Source organism: Onychostoma macrolepis, chromosome 11 (genome assembly GCF_012432095.1).
Source record: "Onychostoma macrolepis isolate SWU-2019 chromosome 11, ASM1243209v1, whole genome shotgun sequence".
NCBI lineage: Eukaryota > Metazoa > Chordata > Actinopteri > Cypriniformes > Cyprinidae > Onychostoma > Onychostoma macrolepis.
Genome location: NC_081165.1, coordinates 27,533,801 through 27,554,548, shown reverse-complemented (window position 1 = coordinate 27,554,548; position 20,748 = coordinate 27,533,801). Strand labels below are relative to the sequence as shown.

Here is a 20,748-nt window from a genome sequence, read left to right as displayed (position 1 = left end):
ACATCTCAGTTCTGAGTTTATATCTCGCAGTTCTGAGTTTATATCTCGCAGTTCTGAGTTTATATCTCGCAGTTCTGAGTTTATATCTCGCAGTTCTGAGTTTATATCTCGCAGTTCTGAGTTTATATTTCGTAATTCTGAGTTTATATCTCAATTCTGAGTTTACATCGCGATTCTGAGTTTACATCTCGATTCTGTGTTTATATCTCGCAGTTCTGAGTTTATATCTTCGCAGTTCTGAGTTTATATCTCAATTCTGAGTTTACATTGCAATTCTGAGTTTATTTCCCGCAATTCTGAGTTTATATCTCACGTTTGAGTTTATCTTGCAATTCTGAGTTTATATCTCACTTTTGAGTTTATCTTGCAATTCTGAGTTTATATCCCGTAATTCTGAGTTTATATCTCGCAATTCAGAGTTTATATCTCACTTTTGAGTTTATCTTGCAATTCTGCTTTTATATCTCATAATTCATAGTTTAAACCTCGCAATTCAGAGTTTATATCTCAATTCTGAGTTTATCTTGCAATTCTGCTTTTATATCTCATAATTCATAGTTTATATATCACAATTCATAGTTTAAATCTCGCAATTCAGAGTTCATATCTGGCAATTTTGAGTTTATAGCTCGCAATTTCGAGTTTGTATCGTAATTCTGAGTTTATATCCCATTATTCTGGGTTTATATCTTGCAATTCTGAATTTGTATGTCAGTTTTGAGTTTATATCTCTATTCTGAGTTTATATTTCAATTCTGAGTTTATATCTCACAATTCTGAGTTTATATCTTGCAATTCTGAGTTTAAATCTCAATTCTGAATTTATGTCTCGTAATTCTGAGTTTATATCGTAATTTTGAGTTTATATCTCTATTCTGAGTTTATATCTCTTTTCTGAGTTTATATATCTTTTCTGAGTTTATATCTCTTTTCTGAGTTTATATTTCAATTCTGAGTTTATATCTTGCAATTCTAAGTTTAAATCTCAATTCTGAATTTATGTCTCATAATTCTGAGTTTATATCGTAATTTTGAGTTGATATCCCAATTCTGAGTATACATATCTCAGTTTTAAATTTATATCTCGATTCTGAGTTTATACATCACAATTCTGATTTTTGTTTCTCAGAATTGCAAGAAAACATCAGAATTATGAGATATGTTTTTTATTTTTTAATCCCATGGCAGAAACAAGCATCCATACAAAACAGAGCCTTTCAGAGTGATCCATTTTGTCATGTTTATTTTGTAAAGTACGATCAAACTGGTCGTTATCTCATCAATCCAGTATTATGAGGTCATGTCATTTGAATGTGACCTTTGACTCATTGATTTGTTCATTTACAGCTGAAGAAGGTTCGTTCTCTGCTGTTGGCCGGTGCGAGCGACTACGATGGTTTTTCGCAGCAGTTACGGCAGCTGGAGGGGCCTTTTAAACTCTCAGCTAAAGATCTGCGCTCGCAGGTGGTGCGCGAGGCCTGTATCACACTCGGGTGAGTGAAATGTTTGTTTTTAGAGTAAAAGATACCTCAATAAAAGCTGCTTCATCTCCTTTGATCGTTTTCTGCGATGTAAATCAGTCTTATCCACTGATAGGCATTCAAATATACCTGCATCTCTCCGGTTTGCTGCTGTTGCTGGTATAAACCATCATCCCATTCAGCTCTAGTTGAAGACGGACTGACTGCTGAGTGGTGATGACAGACTTAGTTTAATGAAAAGAATCAATTAGTTTAAGTGGTCTGGTTTCAAACATTGGACGGATTCCAGCATCGTAAGATCTGCTGTGCTTCATGATGGAGCAGAGAGTGTGAAGCACTTAGTGTGCATGAAAACACACACCCTCTCATTAGACCGACAGGCTCTGTTCCAAACCATAGGCAACTGCCTTCATAGGCAACATCACAACTTAAATGGACGCACAAAAATGACTGATTTGGAACACAAATATAGCTCCTCATGTAAAATGCATAATTGATTTTAAGTTAGCATTTCATTTAACTAATGACATGATATAATAAGCACAAATATTGGGTAAAATAGTGCATTTTAATTGTATTTACATTTTTGCATTACATTTTTTTGCATTTACATAGTGCATTTTAATTGATGCATTTTTTTTTACTCATGATTGTAATGTAGAAACATACACTTCCTGTAAAGCTGCTTTGAAATGATGCTTATGGTGAAAAGCGCTATACAAATAAACATGAATTGAAATGAATAATTTCAAATGTATTTTTAAATATTATATAGATATAAGTCATATATTTATTGATATTTTGCAAGTGTTAATTAAATATTTTATATATTATATGTAAATATAAAATATAATTTAAAGTGTCAATTAAATATATATTTTTATTATTTATTAATATAAATACTTTAATCTAAAATATTTTATCGATGCGTTTCAATATTGCATGAATTAATTTGTTAATAAAAACATATTCCTAAATATTATGTATAAATATATAAATGTTATATATAAATATAATTCAATATTTTTATTGATAGTTTTCAGTATTGCATAAATTTAATTGTTGATTAAATATATTTTTAAATGTTATGCAGAAATATTTTTTTTCAGTATTGCATGAATTTAAGTGATGATTAAAATATTATAAATATTACTTATAAATTTATATAAATATTAATATATAACATTCTAGTTATATTGCATTACTGTATGCATGAAGTTTGTGTGTGTATGTATATATATAGTCTATTTTATAATTCTCTGCAAAGGATAGATGCAAAGCTTAAACTGAAATTAGGCATCTTAGAAGGCAGCCTGGTTATGACTGCCTCAAAATGCTCCCTTCATAGGCAGCTCACTAGGTTTTGAAACAAAGTTTAAAGTTTTGTTCTGTTAGTCTGATCTCTGATGTGTCTCTTCCAGACACCTGTCGTCTGTGTTGGGTAATAAATTTGATCACGGAGCTGAGAACATCATGCCAACATTACTGAACCTCGTCCCCAACAGCGCTAAAGTTATGGCCACATCTGGAATGGCGGCGATTCGTCTCATTATACGGGTACGTGTAAACACACACACACACACACACACACGGGCAGATGATGCTCTGTGTGACATGCAGTCAGGCTTGATGTTGGATTCAGGGCGGCAAACATAATCAATAAGATTGATCTGCATGTTAATTGTGTCTCTTCCAGTATCCTGCATGTGTTTAGTGTGGGCTTTGTGGGTTTGATGAACATCACAGTAGTTAGAAACATCCCAGAGTGCTTCCTGTTGAATTATTTTCTATTCCTGATGCTGTCCAAATCAGTTTTACATCAAAATAGAGTCTGTGCAGCACAGCTTGGTCTGTGCATTTGTCTGCAGTGTGAGCTACTCAGTGTAGATTAAACAGCATTTATACATGGAATATTTGTATTAAGCTGTTAATATTATAAATAATTAAAATACATACAGTATGTGTGTGTGTGTAGTTTTACTATTATTTCAAATAGATGTATTTTTATTATCTATAATAATTAATTTTATATTTACACAAATATTTACAGAATATTACAAAACCAGGTGATTAACATTTATAAATATTCACATTAGAATTATCTAATACACTTTCCATTTTAGAATCTCACAGATTTAAACCTGAAATCCTTACATAAAAATTTCCAAAAAGTTAATTTTGATCATATCTGTATTTATTGTAGTAACACTCTGTGATGTGTTCTTCTTCAGCACACTCACTATCCACGTCTGATTCCCATCATGACCAGCAACTGCACGTCTAAATCAGTGGCCGTCAGACGGTGAGAACACACACACACACACACACACACACACACACACACACACACACACAAACACACACACACACACGTCTGGTTTGCTATCCTTGTGAGGACTCTCCATAGACGTAATGCTTTTTCTACTGTACAGACCGTATATTCTATTGTCCTACACCAACCCTACACCTAAACCTACCCCTTACAGGAAACTACAGGCATACACACACACACACACACACACACACACGTTTGAGTCGCTCTGATCTTAACAGGAATATTTGCTCTGACTTACAGACGCTGTTATGAGTTTTTAGATCTTCTTCTTCAGGAGTGGCAGACGCATTCTCTGGAGAGGTGAGAATTAAAGACACAGTTCACCATTTACTCACCTGCATGTCATTACAAACCTCTGTGAAACACTAAATGAAATCTTTTGGATGATGTAGTTTGTTTCTCTTTTCCATATTTTTCCACGAGCGACTGCTTTTTAAATATCACCAATTCGTTTGGTTTCATAAACTGAATCATCAAAATGAACTGGCTCTTTTGAGTCAATTTTTGTTAAATGAATCATTTGATTCACAAATCTGCTACTTTCTGTGAGTAACTGTCAGTGTAGTTGTGGTTTAACTGTATTAAAGGAATAGTTCACCCAAAATGAAAATGTGCTGTAAATGTCATCACCCTCAGGCCGTCCCAGATGTGGATGAGTGTGTTTCTTCATCAGGTTTGTAGAAATGTGTCTCAGCATCAGTGTCTCATCAATGGCTGCTCTGCAGTGAATGGGTGCCATCAGAATGAGAGTCGATAAAAACATCACAATAATCCACAGCACTCCAGTCCATCAGTTAACATCTGGAGAAGACAAAAGCTAAAGCTAATCCAGCATTAAGACGTTTTTAATGTCTAAAATACGAGTCCATAATCCATAATAAGCTTCCTCCAGTGAAAAAGTGTTCTGGTGTGAATCAGGAGAGAAATCTGCAGATCAAGCACTGTTTACAAGCCAAAACAGCTTTAAACTAATATGTGGCTGGATTTTGATGCGAGAGACAACAGCAGATGCACTTTTTCACTGGAGGAAGCGTTATTATGGATTATGAACTAGACATTAAAAACATCTTAATGCTGGATTCGTTTCAGCTTTTGTCTTCTCCAGATGTTAACTGATGGACTGGAGTGGTGTGGATTATTGTGATGTTTTTATCAGCTGTTTGGACTCTCATTCTGACGGCACCCATTCACTGCAGAGCAGCCATTGCTGAGACACTGATGCAGAGACACATTTCTACAAATCTGATGAAGAAACAAACTCATCTACATTTTTAAATAGCTTGACAAGTGACAGTTTCAGAGTGGCTTCACTCTTGACTTTGAGCAGATGGAAAGCTCCATTTATGAAACCCGATGACACAGTGACAGTCTGGATCCTCAGGAGAGGATCTAGTGTCCATGTCTGATCTCAGAAAGGCTCTCACAGATGAGATCAGGTCTTCGTGAGCGCATACACACTCAGAATCAGGCTGACGTCCTTGATGAACCCACGCACGTTGGCCATGGCAATGTCACCTCGCCTTCGCCAGCACTTCCCGGTTAATGGATGGAGAATCGGGTTTCGGCCGATTGATTGATTCCGGCTCATGTTCTGCTGTGGTGGAGTTTGGCAGAGCCGCTGAATGGACTCACAGTTTTCATCCTCTCGTCTCCTCAGGCACATCGCTGTCCTGATGGAAACCATTAAGAAAGGAGTTCATGATGCAGACTCTGAGGCCAGATCAGTCGCTAGGAAGTGAGTGATTCTGTGTTTGTGTTTAATAATAATAATGATGATAACTTGATTGTTGATACCCAAATCATCTCAACACAGAAGGGATACGCTGATATAGACATTTTACTCAATGTAAAAAACTGAAATGCAGACCTAAATGAGCCGATTTTGGGAAAAATGAAAAGATTACAATCAGCATTATTTTAGTGTCATGTACTATCGTAGTTTTTATTATGTTTTCTGTTTTAGTAATTTTGTATTTTTATTATACATTTTTAAAAATATGTCTGTTATATTTACATAATTATATAATTATATTTACTGTAATAGTTTTTGTTAATATTTTGAATGTTTAGAATTTTTTATTTTTATGTTTTTTTATTGTCATTTTAGTTTGTTTTAGCAGTTTTTTGTGTGTGTGTGTGTGTTTTGTCATTTTTATTATTATTTTAATTTTTTTTATAAAGATCTATGGATCTATGGACTATATAACATTTATTTTTTATTTTTCTTATATATATATATATATATATATATATATATATATATATATATATATATATATTAATTAATTTAATTTTATACAACATAATGAGGCGATTGTATAAAACGTAGGGACTATTTTTATTATTAGTGTCTATGCTGTTAATGTTTATTAATTATTATTTAAATAAAAATACATTTTATATATAAATATATATTTATTTATATGACAATTTTAATTATTTTAGTACTTCAACTTGCCTTGGCAGCCCTTTAAAAAAAAAAAAAATTAGATAATGTTTATTTTATTCATGTAATGAAAATGTATTTCTATGGTTAGTTTTAGTTAACAATAACCCTGATTACAATGTAGAATAGTTACAATACTGGATAAATGTTTCGCACTATCAACTGTGTAGCCTAGAAAAAAACCCCTCTAATATCAGCCTAATTGCACTGATGCTAATAAAATAAACAAATATTGTGTGATATCAGTATGGTCATTTATATGTTGTGCATCCACTTTGATAACTTGAGCATTGAGTTTATTACAGTGAGATGATGTTGACGAGCCGCTGTAATCTGAATGAATGTTTTGTAGATGTTACTGGGGTTTCCACGCCCACTTCAGTAAGGAGGCGGAGCATCTGTTTCAGGCGCTGGAACTGTCCTATCAGAAAGCACTGCAGTCTCACCTGAAGAGCTCCGACAGCATCATGTCTCTGCCGCAGTCCGACCGCTCGTCCTCCAGCTCGCAGGAGAGCCTCAAGTGAGAAACGCTCTCAATTAAGACTCCTTATTGTGTAAATGAGCTTTCACTTTCTAATCTTTGTGTTTTCACACTCTTAATTTGTCTCGTAGTCGGCCGCTGTCTGCTAAAACACCTGTCGGGAGCAGCTTGAGCAAAAGTGAGAGAGTTTTTTTCTTACAAAGAAATTTATTTTGTAAAATACACTGCAATAAATGATTTTCTTCCTTAGTATTTTTGTCTTGTTTTCTAGTATAAATATCTACAAATTAGGTAATTAAGATGCATTTAATTGACAAGTAACATTTCTTAATATATCCCAATTTTGCCAATGGAGTAAGAAGAGTAATCTTAATTCAAAGGCTAAACAAGGCTTATTTTTCTTACCCCATTGGCAGATATTTTTGTTTTAAGCAAAAACTAATAAAATTTGTATTGTTTTTTCAGAAAACAAGACATAATATCTTAAATCATTTTACTTGTCAAGTAAATGCATCTTAATTCCAGAATTTGTAGATATTTATACTAGAAAACAAGACAAAAATACTAAGGAAAAAAAAAAATTTTTTTGCAGTGTAGCAGTATAGATGTATATGGAAGCCCGAATAAAAAATAAAAAAGGTAATTGCGACTTTTAATTCTGACTTTTTTTTCTCGCAATTGCGAGTTCTGACTTTTTTCTCGGAATTGCGTAATATAAAATCGCAATAGCGAAAAAAAACCTCATAATTGTGAGATATAACATCGCAATTCTGAGAAACTGACTTTTTTTAGCTTGCAGTTGCAAGTTATAAAGTCAGATTTGCGAGATATAAACATATCAGTCTTTTTTCCACCTCAGAATTGGACTTTAAAACTCGCAATTGCATGCTATAAAACTCGCATTTGCGAGAAAAAAAATTCAGAATTGCGAGATGTAAACTCACAATTACTTTTTGCATTTTTTATTCAGGTGCGGAAACGGGTTTCCATAAATGTATGTTTATGCTGATACTAGAGTTTTATTAAATACTTTGCATAAACTCAGTTTTTTACAATTTTCTCTCAGCTAAAGTCGTGAGTTCTCGCACATCCTCTTCGTCCGGCTCTCTCCAGCGATCTCGCAGCGATGTGGACGTTAACGCCGCAGCTAGTGCCAAATCTCGAATGCCTGCTGTCGCCGCTACCGCCCCCTTCAGCTCAGCTGCGGCACTGCCGCCCGGTTCCTACGCCTCTCTGGGTAAAAAACCCACACACTTACATGTTTAGAGCGGTGGAGAACAGTAATCAGAGTAAATACTGATTTAGAGAGCCAAACAATCCCATAATGAGGTGATTGTGTGAAATTTAACGCCCCATTTTTTGGGTGTGTATGTGTCCTTCAATTATTAATAACAATATTATTAATAATAAATCCAAAATAAAAGTTTTTGTGTGTGCACTGTGTATATTTATGTATATATAAATACACACACATGCATGTATATATTCAAGAAAAATATGTGATGTTTATATATTAAATATATTTATATATATATAATATAAATTATATTAATATAAATATATACATGTAAATACATGTAAACATTTTCAAAAGATATACTGTATGTATGTGCTTTTATATAAATACATAATAAATATACACAGTATACAAACATATATTATGTAAACAAAAACTTTTATTTTGGATGTGATTAATCGCGCTTAATTGTTTGACAGCACTAATAAATAATTAAATAAATGTCATATATAAATATATATTAATTTATAATTATATTTAAGTTGTAATTAAAGGGCATTAATTGTAAATGTGTATATACTATATATTCAGGGGTGCACATAAGTTTTTCAGCCTGGTTCTTATATGAGTACCTGGAGATTTGGTTTGGTCCTCACATGGGCCACGGCATGGAGTGTGACCCATAAAATATAACTATAAAAAAATAAATTAATAATAGTGATAATAATATTATTGCACTTTATTTAGTTTAAAAAGATAAATAAAATAAAATAAATAATCAAGTGTGATAATACTATTTTATTTTTAAATAAAAAGGGAGTATTACATACAAATACAATTATTTTTAGTAAATTAAAAAAATTAAATGCTAATATTTTCATTATCATTTTTATTATTATTGTTTGAATTAGAATTTTGATGATTTTCAAACGTAAAATCAGCTAGCTTTTATTTTGGTGGGTTGCCGGCAAGTAAGTATATGCGCTTCTGGGTTTAGCGCTGCTGATGGAACAGCGTCAGTGAATGAAATGTCACAGTTTTGCTTTGAAAAGGGCAGCGGCTAGCCTAGATTATGCTTTCAGTTTGAAAAGAAATCATATACAGTACAGTTTGTCGATCTAAAATGGGAATTGTGCGTTAACAGCTGTCATCCATGTCAGTACGCAAATGCGCTGTCAGAACTTATTTACACTTTTTTTAGCGCTTTTTTTATTTTGGTCACGCATGCGGACCACTTATGTGCACCCCTGTATATATTATATGTAATTTTATTTAAATGTAAATTTTTTAAATTATAAGTTTTGTTGTATAGAGCCGAACAACCCGATAATAAGGTGATTGTGTGAAATCTAAGAACCCTTTTTAGGTGTCTGTGCAATTAAGGTATTTTAATTATTATTTAAATAATAATACACTTTATATATATATATATATATATATATATATATATATATATATATATATATATATATATATATATATATATATTTATATTTAAATTAGATCTGCAAAACGATTAGTCGTTTGTTTACATTAGTCGTTTGTATATGTGTGTGTACTGTGTATATTTATTATGTGTGTGTATATGTATATGTATATAAACACACATACATGTATATATTTAAGAAAAATATTTTGTTTATATATTAAATATATTTATATATAATATAAATTATATGAATATAAATTAATGCATGTAAATACATGTAAATATTTTCAAATCATACTATATGTGTGTATTTACATATACATAATAAATATACACAGTACACATGCATATATTATGTAAACAAAAACTTTAGTTTGGGATGCGATTAATCGCGATTAATCGTTGACAGCAGTAGTTTACATAATATATGTGTGTGTACTGTGTATATTTATTATGTATATATATAAATACACACATTCATGTATACTGTATGTTAAGGAAAAATATGTTAGATTTATATGTAAAATATTTATATTTCTATATAATATAAATTATATACAAGTGTTTACATACAAATACATACAAATATATATTTTTAAATATATACATATATATGTGTGTATTTATATATACATAATAAATATACACAGTACACACACACATATAGTATGTAAACAAACTTTTATTTTGAATCGATTAATCGCGATTAATCGTTTTGCAGCTCTAATTTAAATGAATAATTAAAGTACATTAACTTTGAACATGTCTGTACTATTTATATTTAAATAATATTTAAATTATATAAATTAATTGTTTTTTAATTATACGTTTTAAAAATGATATCTCATAATAGAATATCACGTTATTTAATGAGTTATCACATTTTGATTCGGTTTACTTGTTGAACTAGCACACCTTCTGTAAAGTGACTACACATAATAATTTTAATGTCATTCTATTATTCTATGCATGAAAACAGAAAGATGCTATGTTGTTGACAATTCCCAGACAAACTATATCTGTTTTTGTGTTCTGTTTGATTTTGACTATATTTACATCTCTTTCTTCCTTCAGCTTGCTCCCTTTATCAGGGGTTATATATTTATGTATCAGGATAATATAACCAAGCTTTTAGATCAGGCATTAGAATCTATTCCAAGCATGAATTTTGATAGACTCCACACACACGTTCATATGAGGGGGCTTTGATGAATAACACACTCCTGAATGATCTCAAACCGTTTCCTCTAACACACACTGATGCTGTTGTCTTCTGTTGTACCTCTGCTCTTATTTGCTCAAAGATGCGGCTGGTAATGTGGAGGGTAAGATGTGTGTGTCTCATCGTCCTGCTCTGTCTCTATCACTCTGTGCCGTTTTGTGTTGAAATGTCGTCAGTCTGTTTGAGACGCACACAGGAGACGGGTCCAGTTCATTGGCCAGTGTGGGTAATTTCATAAATAAGTGACATAAAATCAAGACGCAACAAGATACAACATTCTCCAGCATTTATATGAATATATGTTTAGATAAGCGGTTTGAACATGTTCATGTCAGTCAGCATGAGTCTTCACAGCGTCTGTGTTCGGTTTGGGTTTGTTGAGTATAAGTCGTGTTTTTGGGTTTTGCATTTAGGTTTTTGTGCATGTATGCATCAGTTTGCACAGTTAAATTAATTATGCAATAAATAATGTCTGCTTATGTCTAATTAAAATATAAATTTATTTAAAAACATTAAATTAATTAATATATGAAGAGTTCATTTGTTTTTTACAATTTTTTAAAAATCATGTTTTTTAATAATCTCCATCAAACTGCAGTTGGGTTATTTTGATTAGGTAAAAAATAACAAAAAAATGCAGCTAACTAACAATAAAAAACAATAAAAACATGATAACATAATAAAAAAAACATGATTTTTGAAAATTAAAAAACCCCAGAGTTATCTGTTTTTGCAAATAAACTCTTCATATGTATTTGTAATATTATGTTTATATGTTTATACATAAATTATTTTTATTATATTAAATAGTTTTTATTGGTAAATTACATTTTATTTGTAAATTAAATTTATATTATTTGTTAAAATATGAATATTCAATTTAAATAATTATTTAATTCACAATTTGTTACAAAGGCAACATTTCAAAATGTAAATGTTTTCATCTAATATTTAGCTTTATTTTATTTTACTTCAGCTTTATTTCAATTCAGTTTTCATTTTGATTTTAGTTGAATTTTGTCATTTTATATGATTTTGTCATTTTATTAGTTTTTTTTTTTTTTTTTTTTTTTTATATTTCTAAATCATTTTAATTTGTTTCAGTTTTACTTTTATTTCAGTTAGTAATTTTTGTACTTCAGCATATTGTTGCAAAGGCATTTCAATATTTTCATTTTGTTTATGTTTTTCATCTAATATTTATATTTTATTTTATTTCAGCTTTATTTAAATTATTCAGTTTTATTTTTGTTTCAGTTTAAATTTTAGTCATTTTAAGTACTAATACTGTAAACTATTTTCAAAATGTTCTTGTAGTTTTTAATCAGATATTTAAATGTAATTTTTATATATTAAAAATATTAATTTATAAAAAATATAGTTATTAAATAAATATATATATATAAAAAAAATTTTAGTTACTGAAATTATTTTTGCATTCATCCATAATTTTATGGTTCTGTATTTTTTCTCTGTCCTTCTGCAGGTCGTGTGCGAACAAGACGACAGAGTTCAGAGACTGCAGCTGGGGGCGGAGCTTCTGTGACTGACAGTAGGGGGCGGAGCCGAGCCAAAGCTGTGTCCCAATCACAACGTGAGTTTTTGGTTACATCATCCTGTTCAGCTGAGCTGTCCTCAGGATTTATGCTTGTCAATCCAATATCTTTACACAGAAATTATAGGAATATTATAGAGACAATTAAAGGGATAGTTCGCCAAAAAGGACTTTCATGTCTGATTTTATTGCAAACATTCATTGGTCATGTTTGGGTGAGTAAATGATGGCAGTGTTTTCATTTTGCAGTGAACTGTCCCTTTAAACAAATGATAAACCTTGATCAAGAGACATACAGTATGCTGTAATATCATTGGCTGCAGTGTAATATACATTATACTCCAGTATAATGTGGCTCTCGTGTGTTTTCGTTTGACATCCCTCTTAATGAAGAGATATGAACTCCATCTCTCTTCCTGTGCTGCATCATAAACATCAGCATGCTTTAGACCAGCCGTAGTTCATGCTGATGCATGGACTCATGGGTAATGTAGTTTCTCTTCACTGTCCCGCGTCAAGGATCCAGATCGGCTAATCCGGTGGGGGGTAAAACTCACGGTACGAGTAAAACACGGATTGACGTCTGCATGCGTCCCGTCATGAAAGCTTGATCCACTGTACTGCTGCCATTGATTCCGGATGTGTTATTAATATGATTTTACTGTCATGTCTCTGTTTTTGTCAAATCCCTTTAAGGCGAGTCAGTTCACTCTGCGTCAATCTTGGTAGCGCGCTTAGTTAGTATATTAATCATTAACTTCTACTAAAACTACTAAAAAATTTTTTATTAATTGAAATAAAGCTAAACTAAACTAAAATATAAATATTAAAATAACAAAAATGTATTCAAAAGGTTGAAATTTTGCTTTGCAACTAACTGAAATAAGTTGAAGTTGAAGTATGAAAATTACTAAATGAGATAAAACAAAAACTGGAATGTAAAATAATCTTTTAAAAATCAATTTAAATTATTTAGAAATATAAAAAAATGAACAAAAGCACATAAAACAATTGCTAAAAATAAAAAAATATTGTAAAACTAAATTAAAACTATGTAGAAATATAAAAAAACAAAGCGAAAACCAAAAAATTATGTACAAAATAAAAAATAAATTAAAAATATTTTTAAAAACAAAAATAAAACTGACAAAAGCACATAACACAATTACTAAAATAATGTAAAAAAATTTATTTTAAAAATAAATTAAAAATATTTAAAAGTATTTTTAAAAATGAAAGTCAATAAAAATAACATAACACAATTAATAAAATTAAGCTAAAACTGAACAATAACGTAATTTAAAAAGATTTAAACTATTCAGCAATATTTAAAAATTAATTAAGAAATTAAGAAAATTAATAAATATGACAGTTAGTAAAAATTAAGCTGAAACTGAATTTCATATATATATTTTTAATTTTAACAATAAGTTAAAACTATTCATAAATTTTTCTTAAACAAAACTAATAAAAAAGACAAAAGCACATAACAAAATTACAAAAAATGTTAATAAGAAACTCCAATAGATATAGAAGATTATATATAAATGATATTAAAATAACACTGTTTCCAGCTTTGTGCATTCAGCTCCATCTGTTTGAAGTGAGAAAGACCAAAATTTGTCTGTTGAAAATATGTCTCAATCAGGAATAACAATAACAATGCCAACATTTATTGTGATCTTAAAGTTCAAATCATGCAAAAAGCACATTTTCTGTCTGTAACAACAAAGCCTATTTTGTAAACAAACACTATTTTGTAAATGATCTCTTAAACATATTCATAATATAATGAAAAACTGTGCAGAAGCTTGCTATATTAAGTGTTATGTTTTCTCCATTTATTAATGAACGAGTGGACGGTCTCTGCCTTACACAGCCTCTGTTTATGTGTCTGATGCATGGGCTGCTCCCATCCGCTTGTATTGGTGTACTCTAGACATATACAGTATTTACAGTAATACTGACATTAAATCAAGCCAGAGAACACCGTTTAAGTTAAGCGTGTCTGTGTTACAGCGGGCAGCCGCTCTAGTTCACCTGGGAAGCTCTTGGCTCGCTCTTCCATGAGAATCCCTCGATCCGTCGGATCCACTGGAGCGCAGTCGGACAAACGCAGTAAGATCCCGCGCAGTCAAGGCTGCAGCCGAGAGACGAGCCCCAGCCGCGTGCGAGACGGTAAGACATTTACACCTTTATGTTGAATATTAAAAGGGCTCCTATTATGCAAAATCTACTTTTACATGGTGTTTGGACATAAATATGTGTTGGCAGTGTGTGAACACAACCACCCTACAATGATAAAAATCCACCCTCTCCATATTTTTTAATCTCCATTAAACCAAATCAGTCTCTGAGCAGTGTGACATCACATTGTTTAGGCCCCGCCTACGGCCGCTGACTGACACCGCTGTATTAGCAGAGGCCCCGCCCTGAGTGAGCCGCACACAATCCGCCATGTTTATCTTCACACTAGAGCATTTAAAAGCAGCATTCAAGTTAGAAATGTCTTCTTATTAAAGCTATAGAAGTTATTCAGTAAAGAGCAGTGTTAATTTTGTCAGCTATTTTCAGTTTGAGTCTTAAATGTCCTTGATAGCTTTTATCATATTTAGTCAGCCTTGTCCTGTTTTTATTTTGGTCAAGTTTTAGCCGACGTACCCCCGGGATACAACGCCATAGACATGATAATCAAAACCAAACAGATGTTTTTTAGCAGAGTATCTGAGGCATGAGCAGTAAAGGCACAGCCCTGTTCTGGAAAAGGGGGCGGGGAGCAGCAGCTCATTTGCATTTAAAGAGACACGCACGAAAACAGTGTGTTTCTGTTTCCGCTCAAAATAGGCATTTTCAAAATGACATAATAAATGATCCGTGGGGTATTTTGAGCTGAAACTTCACAGACACATTCTGGGAACACCTGAGACTTATATTACATCTTATAAGTCATAATAGGCATAATAGGGGCCCTTTGACCACTGAAGTCCAACAACTCCTGCTCATCACACAGTGTGCATTAATTTTGTTTAGTTATGAAGTGAATGAGCAGCCAAATGCTCTTTAAGAGGGTTAAAACTGTGCAAATAAACTAGTAAGCACTGAACTGTGATCTATGTAGCAGCGCTGCATGTCACTGTCATTCATGTGATCCAGTCGATACTTCTCTCTGTTTGTGTTCATGTCATTGTCGTTGTGGTGGAAATCTATGAGCATCATTTACTGCAGATAACCTGAAAGTTTGACCTGAAAGATCTAGTTCTGGACCGTTCTCTTCTTTAGCTTCTTTCAGCTGTAAACATGTAATTGTTTGTAATTGAGCTGAAAACTTTGTTCTTCTTTTTCATTTGACTGTTGTTGTTTTCTCTTTTGTTCATTATGTTTGATTGAGCATATTATATTATATTATGTTATACTATATACATTTTGCCATTTAAGATGATTTAAATCCAGGAGAATTTGGATTTAAATCATATTATTATTACATTTATTTTATGTGATTTATTATTATTTTATATTATTGTAATATTGTTTTTATATATGTGTGATTATCTTGAAAGGGGGAGGTGAATTTAAATATGTTTTAAGCTGCACTTCACCATCTGAAAACTATTCTTGTTTTGTTATTTGGTTGTTGTTCTTTTCTCTGTAGTTCATTACATTTGGTTGAATTTTTTTCTATTAGTTTTGTTTGTTCATTTCAAAATAAAATTGCATGTTTAAAAAATATAACAAAATATACTACTACTACTTCTAATAACAATAGTTATTATTGTTATTATTATTATTATTTGTATTTATTTTTTGTCATATTTTTATTATGTTTTGAAAGGGAAAGTTGAATTTAGATACTACTACTACTAATAATAATAATTTATTTAATATTATCATTTGTATTTTTGTGTTTTATTATTATAATAATAATTATTTTAAATTTTTATGTCATATTTTTATGATTGTCTTAAAAGGGGAATTTTAATTTTAATATCATGTTTTAAGCTGCACTTCACCATCTGATCTGTTAATATTTCTGCTGTCATGTCTTCCTCACGGTCTCATTCTACCTGCACGTTTCTCCTCTGCTGATTCCTGCTGCGTGCGCGCGCGTGTGTGTGTGTGTGTGTGTGTGTGTGTCAGTGCGGGGCAGTCGTATCCCGCGGCCCAGCATGAGTCAGGGCTGTAGTCGTGACACGAGTCGAGAGAGCAGCAGAGACACCAGTCCGGCTCGAGGGTTCAGTCCGCTGGGTAAGAGACCAAAACCAGACCAGACCAGACCAGACTCCTGCGCATGTCTTTACTCACACTTCAGCTATGAGTTTGGATTTAAAAGTTTCTGTTTCACCTTTAATTTCCCATGAAACATTAGGACTGAATGGTATGACTAAAAATATATATGCTAACATTTTTAAGCCTTTTGATGATATTCATATACAGGTCAATATCAGTGTTATCATTTAGATACTATTACAGTACATTATTACAGTATTTTGAATTAGTTTTAATTTTGAAATTAAAGTAGTAATTTTGTTTTAGTAATTAAATATTTATATAGTTTTTATAAATTTTTAGTTAAATTTCAATTATTTTAATACATCAAGTTTAGATAAATAAGAATAATTGCCTTGTCAGCTAACTGAAATAAAATTATACTACATTACATTACATTATTTGTATATTTTTATACATTTTGTCATTTTATGATTTTCTTAAAAGGTGAATTTGATTATAAATAATAGTAGTAATAATATATTATATTATTATTATGTGTATAATTTACATATTTTGTTCTATTTTTATGATTTTCTTGAAAGGAAAGTTGAATTTAATTATTATTATTAATAATAATAATAATTATTATTATTATTATTAATATGACAAATGATCATTTTGTTTTATTTTTATTTTATTTATATTATTTCAAGTAAAGGAAATGTTTTTTTTTATGGTTTTAGTTTTAGGTTTAGTTAACTATAATAAACCTGGTTATTATTTATGCACTTGTTCTGAAATAGTGTCAGAATATTTGATCATTTTCATTTTAATGCACCAATAACAACACATAAAACAATATCTACTTGTATATTTACTACATCTTAATACATAAGAAAACTATCACATGGAGACTTCATGAACATTTTGAACTTGATGGCCAAATTGAAAGCCTATTAAAATTATTGCTATATTCATAGTGTTGCCTAATTTTATATTGCGGGCTAAATCGATGCAAATCTGTCATCCAGTCCTTCCTCAAACTCTAAAATTAACCCAGTTCATATATTTCTTTCCTATAACTTCACTTCATTTAACTGTCTGTGTTTGCGAGTGTGTTAGTGAGCTAAAAAAAATAAACCGTAATGTGTCACAAGAAAAATGCGGTTTTGTTTCTGAAATGTGTGTGACCTGATCCTTCCCAGCGTCCCACAGACACTCTCGCTCCACCAGCGCGCTGACGGCCGGCGATGTCCTGCAGACAGGTGATCGCACGAGTCTGGGTCACGGCACCAGAATCCAGATCATCAGTGTTTTTAACAGGGCTCCTGCTGAAGCTGTTCAGAAGTGTATCTGTCAGTCACATCCAGGTTTAGAGCGAGTTTTAGCAGGTTTCGACTCCTGTGAGATGAGCTCAAACACAAGGTGGCGCCAGAGACCAGCTCTGCGTTCACTGTCACTAATGAAGCTTTAACACCAGCTCGGTTTCCCTGGATGTGAACTGGACGGTTATTTTGTATCTTTTTGTTTGATTTATGCTTGCTGTATTTTTGTGCTTTCTTTTTTATTGTGAAATGTGTGTGTGTTTTTTTTTAATGCTCATTTATGTCATAATACTGGACAGGCCAGTTAATCAGCTGATGTTTGGAGATTTTGAGATTATTGGCAGTAGTGTGGTATTTCTCCCTTATGCCATTTCCAAAATCAGCCTTGTCAAAGTGTAGCATGAATTTTTTTTTTTTTATTATTTTATTTTATTTTATTTTATTTTATTTTATTTTATTTTATTTTATTTTATTTTATTTTATTTTATTTTATTTTATTTTATTTTTAATGGAATATTATGCGAAGTTTTTATTTGTGTGAAAAAAATCACACAAATCTCATTTGCCATCATATAATTTTAATATACAGTGCGGTCCAAAAGTGTAGTAATTTAGATTTTGTACTTTTCTAATATGGTAAAAACTTTTTTTTTTTTTTTTTTTATTAAAAATGATGTTATCAGCTTAGCAATTGAATCACAAGTTGAATAACACACAAACATAATCCACAGAATCACACAGAAAGAGATTTCTTGTCCATTTGTCAACATTTATTTATTTATTCATTCATTCTGATTATATTCATATAGAGATCAGTATCAGTTTTAGTAATATTTTGAATTGTTTTTATTTTCTATTGTCATTTTAGTTAAAATTTTAGTAATTTCATAATGTGTTTTCGTCATTTTTATAATTTTTTTGTTTTTTATTTATACACAGTAATTTTTATTCATTTTTATTTCAGTTTAAAATGTAATTATTTTAGTACATCACGTTAAGCTAATTAAAAATGTGAAATTTAGCTAAAATAAAGTAAAAATAAATGTTAAAAATCTATATTTTATTTAAGTTAATGAATTACCAAATGTTTTTAGTTTTACTTAAATATTTATATTTAAATATTTCAATTTGTATGCATTTGCTCCGTATTAGTTTTATGTATTTATTTATGTGATTCATGCATTCACTCAAAATCCTAAAACTTGGTTTATTTCCAGATTTGAATCATTAATTATTTAAATTTAAATCATACATTTTCAGCATTATTTCAGACTTTTGGGCCCTGTTGCATATTTGTGTTTAGTTTGGAAAGTTTTACTGTTGTTTTGACTTCAATTTCATGCAGTTTCTTGCATTTTCTGTAATTTCTTGATTTGTTTTCTTGCATGTGTTCAGTCTGTGTTTGTACGGTTGTGTGCTGTGATGCTGATGAATGAAAAGCATGCAGCGACTGTGTGTGGTTTTTCTGAACATTGATGTGGCGTGCGGTTACTGATCTCTCTCTGTCTCTGTCAGATCGGTTCGGTCTCATCCATCAGGCCATGCGGATCTTGAACACAGGCACAGAGGTGGAGGCGGCCGTGGCAGACGCTCTGGTGAGAATCACGTCCTCCATCTCCAGTCTGATTATCATCTGTCATCCTATTCCTGATGTCTTTGTCTTTACTTTCCCTCTGCATTTGTCTGGAAACCCTGCAGCTTTTAGGAGACTCCAGGACTAAGGTAGTTGATTTATGGACACCTGATTGAGTGTTTTTCCTTTCAAAATCTTCACCATCATTTCATTTGATCTGTAGTTTCTTTAATAATCCAATCATGTCTGTTGCATTTCATACAGAGGTATGATATAGTATAAAAATATTTTTAATTGGCATGAAAACAATGTCACAATGCAAAACAAGTCCTAAAATAGCCTTAATTTTCTCTGAAAATATTTATTACATGTATATATTTTTGCTTGCGATCAAAAGTCTCTTCTGCTCACCAGGGCTGCATTTATTTGGTCAAAAATACAGTAAAAATTGTGAAATATTATTACAATTTCAAATAACTGTTTTCTATGTGAATATGTTAAAATCTAAAATCATTTAAAGAATTTTAGTTTAATTTAATAATTAATTATTTAATTTAATTTGAACTTTTTTAATTTGAAATCTTTTAAAAAATGTTTAAAATCTTTTTTAAATATTTTGTAACATTATGAACCTCTTTGTATTTATTAACTTATAAAAAATAATATGAATCATTTATATGACCAAAAAAATTACCGACCCCAAATATTTCAATGATGCATATTTTATTTTTTCCTTTTGATTTTGACTTTTTTTCTGGCCATGGGATTCAGCTGTATTCACTTACATTCACATGCATGCAATTGTTCAAAAACACCCATGACCGTCGATCCTTTGCATGTCTCTTTTCTGTCTAATTTGAGGTTTTAGCTGCATGCATCGTGGCGTAATCTGAGTAATATTTGACAGATGTGTGTGTGGTTTATGTGCTGCAGCGGAGGCCGATGCGGCGGCGGTACGAATCTCCCAGCATGTACTCGGATGACGACGCTAACAGCGACGCGTCCAGCGCCTGCTCCGAGCTCTCCTTCAGCTCGCGTAACGGCGCCGCCCCGCATTACCTGCGTCAGACGGAGGACGTGGCCGAGATCCTGAACCACTGCGCCAGCTCCAACTGGTCCGAGAGGAAAGAGGGGCTGCTGGGACTCCAGAACCTCCTGAAGAGCCAAAGAGTGCTCAGGTGCAGACGCCATCAACTACACTGCTTACTCAGAAATTTTTAAAAAAATAATAAGAATAATAATTTTTAGTGCTGTCAAACAATTGCAATTAATCGCATTCAAAATAAAAGTCTTTGTTTACATAATATATGAGTGTGTACTGTGTATATTTATTATGTGTATATATAAATACAAACACATGCATGTATATATTTAAGAAAAATGTTATGTTTATATATTATATATATTTATATATAATATAATAATATAAATGTATATATATTTAAATATTTTCAAAAT

General features: G+C 31.4%; 1 protein-coding gene across 3 annotated transcripts in view; it reads left to right on the top strand.

Annotated features, from left to right (window-relative positions):
- Positions 1 to 20,748, top strand: part of LOC131549104 (CLIP-associating protein 1-B) — a 69,370-nt gene that overhangs the window by 27,262 nt on the left and 21,360 nt on the right. Inside the window, exons 12-28 of one of the 3 annotated variants that reach the window (XM_058790930.1) lie at positions 1,348 to 1,493; positions 2,903 to 3,038; positions 3,713 to 3,783; positions 4,057 to 4,116; positions 5,474 to 5,551; positions 6,615 to 6,782; positions 6,875 to 6,921; positions 7,810 to 7,980; positions 10,714 to 10,734; positions 12,118 to 12,225; positions 12,706 to 12,744; positions 14,206 to 14,364; positions 16,321 to 16,428; positions 17,598 to 17,657; positions 19,233 to 19,312; positions 19,416 to 19,439; positions 20,224 to 20,468. In XM_058790930.1, coding sequence (XP_058646913.1) covers positions 1,348 to 1,493; positions 2,903 to 3,038; positions 3,713 to 3,783; positions 4,057 to 4,116; positions 5,474 to 5,551; positions 6,615 to 6,782; positions 6,875 to 6,921; positions 7,810 to 7,980; positions 10,714 to 10,734; positions 12,118 to 12,225; positions 12,706 to 12,744; positions 14,206 to 14,364; positions 16,321 to 16,428; positions 17,598 to 17,657; positions 19,233 to 19,312; positions 19,416 to 19,439; positions 20,224 to 20,468 — 1,721 coding nt within the window. The remainder of the gene's footprint in view (positions 1 to 1,347; positions 1,494 to 2,902; positions 3,039 to 3,712; positions 3,784 to 4,056; positions 4,117 to 5,473; positions 5,552 to 6,614; positions 6,783 to 6,874; positions 6,922 to 7,809; positions 7,981 to 10,713; positions 10,735 to 12,117; positions 12,226 to 12,705; positions 12,745 to 14,205; positions 14,365 to 16,320; positions 16,429 to 17,597; positions 17,658 to 19,232; positions 19,313 to 19,415; positions 19,440 to 20,223; positions 20,469 to 20,748) is intronic. The other 2 variants (XM_058790931.1, XM_058790932.1) reach the window with 2 other exon arrangements.